The sequence below is a fragment of the Aegilops tauschii genome, chromosome 7 (genome assembly GCF_002575655.3).
Source record: "Aegilops tauschii subsp. strangulata cultivar AL8/78 chromosome 7, Aet v6.0, whole genome shotgun sequence".
Lineage (NCBI taxonomy): Eukaryota > Viridiplantae > Streptophyta > Magnoliopsida > Poales > Poaceae > Aegilops > Aegilops tauschii.
The window spans coordinates 36,308,865-36,318,350 of NC_053041.3; the positions used below are offsets into that span (position 1 = coordinate 36,308,865).

The following is a 9,486-nucleotide window of genomic DNA, read 5'->3' on the forward strand; positions in this document are numbered from 1 at the left end:
ATTTGGGCTGAGGCGTCGAGCGCTGGGCACAAACGACCTCGCCTCTTTCTGCCTGTCTCGCACTTCGCCGGGCGACATGGCCAGCAGCAACTCGGAGAGGCCGCGCCGCCGCCCGTCGCCGGACCCCGTGGCGGTGCTGCGGGGCCACCGCGCCGCCGTCAGCGACGCCTGCTTCCACCCCGCACTCCCGCTCCTCTTCTCCGGGTACTCCCTCCTAAACCCCTCTCTGTTCTGTTCTCCCCACGGCATCAGCCGCTTACCATGAACCTGCTGAACGCGACTCTGCTGTGCGCTGATGCTTGGTCTCTGGTTTCGCTCCACCAGCGCGGCCGACGGGGAGCTCAGGGTCTGGGACACGGCGAGCCACCGCACCGTCTCCTCCATCTGGTAAGCCCGCGCGCGCTTCTGCAGACTGCAGCGGCGGGTTTGGTTCGGTCTCGGGAGGTTGAGTGATGGTGTGTCCTTCCTTCTGCAGGGCTCACGGTGGCGCGGCTGGGGTGTATTCCATCGCCGCTGGCTCCGGACTTGGGAACACGGTCATTAGGTGAGTGAATTGTGGTGAAATCTGTCAGGAATACCGGTTGCTGTATCTCTGAAACTTAGCTTAGCCTAGGATGCAGTGTCCACCTTGTTGCTAGACAAGAATTTCTCGTATCCACAACTAGTAGTATAAGTATAACCATGTCAGCAGCTGTATTTGGAACACTGTTGCTGAATTGGTGTAGCATTTCAGTACTGAATTACAGTTGCTGAACAGGACATTGGGGAAATTCTAAGTGCCTTTTAACTTCTGCAACATTATTGTGTTGTGGAATGTGTATGGTAGAGATTTCCTTTGAGGCTTATTTCGAGCATGTTTCTTTCCACCGAAATGATTTTTTGTTGAATTTTAATAAATATATGTGCTTTCGATTTTGACACAGCCAGGGCAGGGATGGTTTGTGCAAAGGCTGGGCGATTGAAGAAGCTGGGCTCTCAAGGTATGATTCTCTTCACATGCTACAACTTAACATAAAACATAAGCTGGTGCATGATTAGTCAGGACCCAGGAATAGGCTCATGCTTTACTTAAATGCAAGGAAATACACATGCACATAATATTTCAAATCACACATCCCATGGAGAATTGAAAAGAAGTATTTACGATTACAATATCGTGTTATTCTGCCAAGGTCAGATTATCAGTGATGCTATCATTTTTATGGTCAAACTCAGTTCAAGCACCCACGATAGCAGTTAGCAATGAGCAAAATCTGGATATTGTTCTGAGTACCATGTCATAAGAATTAAGTTATTCATGTTATCTGATAGTATTTCGTCCTGACTATAGCTTGTAGGGAAGGCACAACCCTTATGGTGCTTTACTCTCTTTTGACGGATGTTATGTTGTTGTAATGTGATACTTTTAAGTCCAATGGCCCTCATCCTTAGACTGTAGTGGCAACCTTTTGAAGAACTTCTAACCAGGTGACCTTTAGAACCAAGAGATCTCTTTTTCCTATAAATATATCTTGACTCAACTATGATTGGCCTAGACGTGTGGACACTTGTGAAGCATTTTAGGAGATAAGATAATATGTACAGTGTTCATGTGGAAATCTGGAAGGATACATACTTTTTAGCAGTTTTTGTGGCCCATCCTTGTTCTATGCGTTTCTGTGGAATTTATAAATCCATTACTTGTGCTCTTGCAGGAGGCCCATATTTACAATTAAAACAAGTACATACCATTTCTGTAAGATGTCACTGGTTAAGGTTCCATGTTCTGCACATGGCACACAAACCAACTTGAGTGGCTCAAATAGTGGCACTGAGCCACAAAGAGTACCTATTGAAGATAATGCAGGATCAGATAGTTTAAATCCTGCAGAAGGAACACAAGAATATGAACAAGGTAATGTGCGACCATTTCTGAATCCCTTCACATTTTAAAAGCAGTGATAACCTCTGAATCCTACATGAATTTACTAACTATTGACTTATTATGGAAGTGTAAACTTTTCGATAATGGACAAATACATAGCATTTTCGTTTATTTATGTAGAGGAAAGACTGCAAAGCAAATGGCATAATATAACACTTTGTTGATTTCCAAATCTGACATCATTTAGAAGAAGATCATACTGTAACATGGTCTCTGACAACTTTTTATTTAGAAAAGGAAACCTATTTATGCATTGTTGACTTTCTTATGTATTTGCTAGGAAGTTCCTTGGATGGACAAAATATATTGACAATTGCTGGTCAAGAATCGTTTGAGGTTAGTTTCAAACTATGCTATCTTTACTCTAACTTAATGATCTATATATAAATTATTGACTTAATGTAATGCAATTAAGCAAGCCTGCCTGAGCTTTGTGTTTATGTTGTTACTTCTATTGTTCTCACTGCTTTCTTGTTGTAACTTCATAACAAAATCTACAGGTTGAACTTTGGGACATTAAAAATTCAACGAAGATAATGTGTTTGCCCAAAAGATGCAGTGCTAATATGACAGGTCACCCTACCAAGCAAAAAGGTTTGTCCTCACTCTTCAGTACTCCAGCTATAGTTGTTTGTAAAAATACCAAGGTGGGTTGTATGTAGTATGTGTATCCGGTGGTAACTTCTCGCGTAGTAGAACCGTGAAGTATTTAGACTTGATATCAGAGTAGCCTCCACCATTTTTGTTGTTTTACTTTTTTGTCTACCAAAAATCCAGAATTGTTCGGTTTGAAAATTGTCCGTCTGGGCTTTATTGTCTTAATATAAGCCGGTATGACCATCCAGCTACATGGTCCGTTGATTCATTGTTCGGTTTTCGTTGAAGGAAGTTATAAACACATATCCAAGATATGTACGCCTTGCAATTTGACTGGCCTCTCTCACCATCCAGCAGAAAGGATGTATATACATGATGTAGGATCAATCCTTCTTCCATGGCATGAAACTCTCTGGCATCTTGTTTATTTCTGTTTCCTGTGCTGTTGTAGTTTTCTTGTTATTACAAGGTATAATGCGTGACTTTGTTTACAACTATATTGAATTAGAATAATAATCTGCATCTGCAGGACAGTCATAAAACTCCGTTTTTATTGTTTGGTGCCATTTGTTTGTCTTCACTATTTATGCTTGTTAGTAATCCTTGAAAACTGTAATTCTGTTGTCCATAGGTCTATGCATGGCCGTGCAAGCTTTCATCCCGTGTGCGTCTGGAGGCTATGTTAATATTTTATCAAGGTACCCAGATCAACGTTTTACAAGCCCAATATGTTTGTATCTAATATTTCAACATATTTATCATGTGCCATGGCCTAGTGTAGTATCCGAACAAAAACTATTAAGCTATTTTCAGTTCAAAAACAACTGAACTTGGTCTTAGGTCAATTCTGGCAGATGGTTTAAATGTGAATCTGGTCCTTCTATCGGTGTCCAGGACCCATGCTCTCTTTTTATCCTCTGGCCTCTGTCTTTTGTTTGGGTCTTTGGGAGACTTGGCTCTAAGTGTCATGCAATGATTACACATAATTAAAAAATGGCATGAGCTGAATATATCTAATGTTTTATCTGGATAGTAATTATCACGTAGCATGGAAACGGTATTTGAATGCTTTAGCCTGGTTATATTGCACATGAATCATCTTTCCACTCACAAATTTGAGAGAATGATGTCCCCCCCCCCCCCCCCCCCCCCCCCCCATGGCAGAAGTTACACTTGATCAAATTCTTGTTGCAAGTGTAATGATAATGTTCTGTGAAGTGGACAAATGACTATATGCAGCATACAGATTTGTTCCTGCTTCACAATGTGCCATAACCATTGTTGTGTGTATTCCATGGGTATGTGCAGCACATAGTCAAATGATATTGTTGATGCATATTCATTTGATTAGCTCACATGTAAAGATTACAAGTATGAGTGTATGAAACTTACACAATTGAATTGATTGTGCTGTGTGAAACAACAAAGCAACTTTATCTTACAAAATAAAATCCATTAATTGAAGTGAGTATGTTTCAAGGGTTCAAGAATTTGGTATTATGGCATGAGTTTTTGGCTAGTCACATTATGAACTGTAGTGATATCTCAATATAATCTCATCTTCATTAATTGGTACCTAAATATGGTAAATTGATCTCTAGTACTTGATATGATAAACAATCCCATAGTATGTTTCTGGCACAGGTTAAAGTGATGTCGGTAACATTTTTCAGAATGAAAAAGATTTTCTTAGGCCTTTTTGTTTGACCCTATTTCCTTGTTTGCGTTCAGCGCTGACATTCAACCTTGAACTCTGAAACCAGTTGTTTCTAACTTTGAACTCTCGAATCAGTTTATTTTACCCCTTGGCCCTATCCCAAACTGTTTTGTGCTGACAGAGATGAGGATTTTTTAAATAATAAAATCACTTTTTTGGGTGGACTCCAGAACTCTTTAGGAAATTTGGCGAATAGCTTTTTTGCCAGATTGACTATTGATTCATTTTCAGTTTGCCACTATCAGGAAAAAACTTTATAGGAAATTGAGGATTTCATACTGACTATTAAAAAATTTAGCCACATGTCATCTGTGGAGTATTAAATCCTCTTTTTCATATTGAGTTTTGACTATTTCCGACCTTTTAAAAACTTCATAAGTTTTCAACAGGATAGGGCCAAAGGGGGTGAATTAAACTGATTCAACAGTTCAAGGTTAAAATACCAATTCTAGGTTAAAATGCGCGTGCTCATTTTATTAATAAACATCGCTTTTACGGCCACCAGTTATGAAGATGGAAGCACTCTTTGGTGGGATGTACGAAAGCCTGGGTCACCCTTATCTTCCGTGAAGTATCATTCGGAATCAGGTCCCATGCTACACCCAGTTTTAACTCAATTATGTAACCTGCCATTTTCAAGAGTAGTTATCTTTATCTTCCTTTGATGGAATGAAACAACGTATGATCTAATAAGATGCAGGTGTGCAGCTTTATCCATTGCTATTGACGGTTTATGCACCGGTGGGATCTCAGGAGGTGCTGATAATAAAATAGCCATGTTTGCCCTTAATCATCAGAAGGTGTGACATCGATCATTCTATGTTCTGTTTCCTGCTATATAAGCTCCTTTTCACGAAAATGCATGCTGTGAGTAGTACCCTACAAACCTGAGTTTTCACCTTGAGTTCTACGTTACGTCACTCAGTACAGTTTTAGTAATATTCTCAAGTATATCCTGACACAATCATACATCCATAAAGTGCTTCTAACAATTAGTAATAACACTTGAGACATGTAAGAACTGAGATGTGCTTACTTTGGGAAGTAGTAGTGGGCAAGGCACTATCAGTTAGGGACTTTGCGTTCATCAATTCTATGTAAAAATTGATGGTGCGGTATTATGTATTGTATCCTCTTTTCAGAAGGTTGATGAGTGCTTGCGTATCCAAATTGACAGCTGTGTTGAGATGTCAGTTTATCAGCTTTTCATACTTGGATATTAGCCCAGATTTGAAGCAATATGTCCATGTGATAATTCATACATGTAGTGCTAACTAGTTTACACACTAGGGATATTGAGCGTCTCTTTATGATCTGCTTCATATTAATTCAGACTTAATAGGTTGACATATCAACTACTTGTGTGATTTTTGCATCCGTTTTATGACAAGCATCACCTGCACTTGAGTGCTTACAATTTCAATTTAGGAATCAATACTTTTGAAATTCATAACTGAAATGTAGTTGTCTTGATTACAGGGCACGTTTTCTCTCAGGAATGAAATAGAAATTGAGAGACCCGGTGTAGCAGGTACAGCGATTCGGCCAGACAACAAGATTGCAGCAACTGCTGGTTGGGATCACAGGTTTGTTTCCCCATTCTTAGCTTTTACCGCTGAACAGGGATGCTAATATAACCTTTTTAGTGGCTTGGTAGATCAGATTGCCTGAGTCAATAACTGCATCTGATTTGAATATAGTACTTTTATTGGTAGACTAAATATACTTGAATGCAATCTAAAGTAAATTAATCAAATGGATGTCTCATGATTTCCATGGTGGACTAGGCGATCACAACTCCTATCTGGCCACCGCCACGGGGAGCGGGCAAGCTTTGAGAGGAACGGGATGGAGCCAGAGGCTAACCGTAATTTTTACATCCTGGTGATACTAGCTTCGTGGGTGATACTACACGATATCAGGGTGATACTATGATTTCCGGATGATACTACGTTTTGCGTGTGATACTAAAAGCCTGGGTGATACCACATTACCCATGCAAGCCATGTCGCAAAGTAGAAAGACATGTATGAGATAAAATAAATTATTGAACTTACAAAAAAATACATGAAATTTGGTTACGATGTCAGAGAATGACTTGATGAAATATGTGCTACCATGGTCAAGTCATATATCATGAGATCCTTGAAGATAAATGAAAGCCGCCATAAGATTCATATATATGTTTATAAGATTCGTCGATGAATCTTACATCGGCCGAGATGGGTCTTAGTTGTAAATTTCTCTCCTGCCACTCTCCGGTGATGACAGGCCATGGGTTATGTAGTTTCCACAATGATTTCCGTAGAGGCATTTGACAGGCCAAATGTTGGTTTGATATGTTGGTTTGATGCCAACATTTGGCACTTCCAATATTTGGCAAGTCAACATTTGACAAAACCAAAAGGTACCAAAAGTTGGCAACCATTTGAGACGGACAAAAACCAATTGGTAGCCAACCAATTGGTATCCAATTTTGTAGACTTACCAACAATTGGCATGCCAAATACTCCTTCCGTCCGGAAATACTTGTCGGAGAAATGGATGTATCTAGAACTAAAATACGCTAGATACATCCATTTCTCCGACAAGTATTTTCGGACGGAGGGAGTATTAGCATCATACAAACCAGCCTCGTAGTGCCAATACTGGGTTGCATAGTGCCGACACTGGGTTACATTGTGTACTAACAGGGTTACATAGGTTTATATTAGGGGGTTACATACCGAATATCCTGGGTTATAGCACGTTATGTTGTTGAGGGACTCTGGATCCACAGGCACGTTGGTGCTGGTGGCTGCGAAGCGGCCAAGTTGAGGTTGGGAGGAACCAGCTGTGTTCTTGCGCTCTCTTCTTCTACTACTGCGTGTTCTTGATCTTGACCGATTCATGCAGATTTTTGGAGGCAAGGTCAACTTTCAAACGGGAAGAGTCTGTACCCATCGGGTAGAGTGGATGCGGGTGTGGGAATGCAGCACCCGTATCTGCATACTACGCCTAGGCCTACCTCCATGGCTATGACATGGACCAGCGTATCTTTTCTTTTACCTGCCTATATTCCATGGCAGATCTGTTGACACCATGGATTTGGAGTGCTCCCTCCCAATTCTACCTGGAAATCGCAGTATCACCCACGAAGCTAGTTTCACCCTGATATCGTAGTATCACCGACAAAGCTAGTTTCACCCAGATATCGTAGCATCACCCACGAAGCTAGTTTTACTCTGATATCGTAGTATCACCCACAAAGCTAGTATCACCCTGATATCGTAGTATCAGAAGTGTCACTAGGATGTAAAAAATATGCTTAGCCTCTGGCTCCAACACCCCCCCCCCCCCCACCCCCCCTTTCCTGTCAACGCTTGCTAGCTCTGCTGCGTTTGATTAGTCATCTCTGATTACCAAACTGATTTAGTGCTGGCTGATGAGGTTTTCAGAGGACAGATAGTTGTGTGCCCTCTGAGAGGGCAAAACAACTAAGAAAAATAGAGCAGAAGTGCAAGACAGAGAAAAGATGACAGTAGGATATATAGGTGGAGAACAGAAAATAGGTAGCATTATGTGCGCAGAAGAGGAGTTAAGCAAAGTTGGACAAGGAGTAGGTGATGTCCTGAGTTTGCAATTGTTGCATTTGTGTAATCTTTCAGGTGTTTTGCATCATTTGCAGGATTCGAGTGTATAACTACAATAAAGGAAATGCTCTAGCGATTCTAAAGTATCACAGCGCTACGGTATGCAGCTTCTTTCATCTAGTTGCTCTCCACATTATCTTTTTGCACTGTCCTCCCTCGATTCCCACAATCCAACAATATCCTTTTCAGTTCTCTTGTTTACTTCATTTGGAATATGGGTCATGAGATTGTTAATTGGCTCAGTTTTCTCCTTGCACAAAACTTGGTAAATTTCCGCTCGACATGTAGTTTAACCTGCATGCTTCTTCTTTTTGCTGGCAGTGTGCTGCGGTGACTTTCTCACATGACTGCAAATTACTGGCCTCATGCTCGGCGGATACCACGGTCGCGTTATGGGAGCTGTATCCTCCCAAAACGCCCAGCAAAGTTGACATAGCAACAGAGGAGGTTGAGAAATAGAATCTGATCATGGTGTCGTATGATCATGATGTTTGTAACTTGGTCAAACATCATATCTTTTGGCTTCAGTAGATTGATAAAGAAATTTCCATACATGGATGTAGAGGACAGTAAACAATTGCATGTGAAATTTTGTGGGGAAAAAAAGGAACGTTCATCTGTCGTCTGTAAAGTGTAACCTAGTTACTGTAACATAGTGCTGCTTGATGTACAGTAACTTATATCCCAGTCTCGGAATAGCTCATATTTTTTGTACGAAATCCAAGTTTTGTAGAACTAAACTGTTACACGATGATCATGGCCTGGCAAGATAATTTCGGGTTTGAATGAGGTGTGCTGTTCGTTGAAAGTGGATAACCATCTAAAGAAGTGAATAGAAATTATGTTGGCTGGTATATATTTACTTTCTTTTTCTCTTTGTCCTGGCGAGTAAATAAAAGCTTGTGAGACCTTGATACCGAGACATATCCAAGGATTAACTCAGGTAGAATATCACAGCATAAAATCCAGCGATTCTCTATGCAAATTACTACAAGTTTATAATGCCTCGGGTAAAAAATAGTTACAAGTTTATAATGCCTCGGGTAGCTAGAGGCTAATTCAGCACTCAGAACAGAGAACCTCCTAGTACATTTGTGCAATCAAGCTCTATCCGAACTGCTGCTACTAGTAGTAGTACTCTAGGGCGACGGCGTCGAAGAAGGCCGGCACACTGTCCCCGCCCGGCTGCTGCTGCTCCGACACGGGGCCGGAGAAGTACTCCTTCGCTGCCTCCATCAACGCCGATGCCATCTCCGCCACCGACGCGGCTCCCTCTGCCTTGTCATCGTCGCCGGAGGGCACCGCGGGGGCGAGGGTGCCGTCGAAGGGCGCCTCGCAGAAGACCATCGTGGCCACGAACCTGTCCATCCCGGCGGCTGCCGTCTGGTCTGCTCGGACGCTCGGTGGTCGGGCTCCTGTTGCGCTAGCTCTAGCTTAGCTTGACGCGACGCAACGAGATTGAATTCGAGATCAAAGCCAATGCTTATGGTGTTGCTTGGACGGAGGGTGCTCGCAGGTGTTTATAGGCCTGCAAACACGGCCGCGGCGGTGAAGTTTCTGTTCGTCTCCGACTCGGGGTGTAATTAAGCGGGAAAACGGGAAGACGAGAGCGTGAG

At 41.8% G+C, this 9,486-nt stretch overlaps 1 protein-coding gene across 3 annotated transcripts; it reads left to right on the top strand.

Moving 5' to 3' along the window:
* Positions 1-13: 13 nt before the first annotated feature.
* LOC109743407 (protein DECREASED SIZE EXCLUSION LIMIT 1) lies at positions 14-8,678 on the top strand. 3 transcript variants are annotated; one of them, XM_020302495.4, is made up of 13 exons: positions 14-204; positions 325-387; positions 476-544; positions 924-980; positions 1,695-1,894; positions 2,205-2,260; positions 2,425-2,518; positions 3,153-3,219; positions 4,744-4,826; positions 4,947-5,038; positions 5,718-5,824; positions 7,906-7,969; positions 8,192-8,678. In XM_020302495.4, the coding sequence occupies exons 1-13, from the start codon at positions 77-79 to the stop codon at positions 8,327-8,329; spliced, it is 1,218 nt and encodes a 405-aa protein (XP_020158084.1). In that variant the 5' UTR covers positions 14-76; the 3' UTR covers positions 8,330-8,678. The 3 variants fall into 3 exon arrangements, with proteins under 3 accessions (XP_020158084.1, XP_040252481.1, XP_020158085.1); XM_040396547.3 differs by lacking the exons at positions 7,906-7,969; positions 8,192-8,678 and adding an exon at positions 7,676-7,847; XM_020302496.4 differs by lacking the exons at positions 7,906-7,969; positions 8,192-8,678 and adding an exon at positions 6,026-6,399.
* Positions 8,679-9,486: the final 808 nt, after the last annotated feature.

Bases quoted from the DNA above. Each gene is read 5' to 3' on its own strand.
- LOC109743407 (XM_020302495.4), top strand. From the start codon at position 77: ATGGCCAGCAGCAACTCGGAGAGGCCGCGCCGCCGCCCGTCGCCGGAC. The intron at 4,827-4,946 runs GTCCCATGCTAC...GCAGGTGTGCAG, and splicing joins GAAGTATCATTCGGAATCAG to CTTTATCCATTGCTATTGAC. The intron at 5,039-5,717 runs GTGTGACATCGA...TCTTGATTACAG, and splicing joins TTGCCCTTAATCATCAGAAG to GGCACGTTTTCTCTCAGGAA.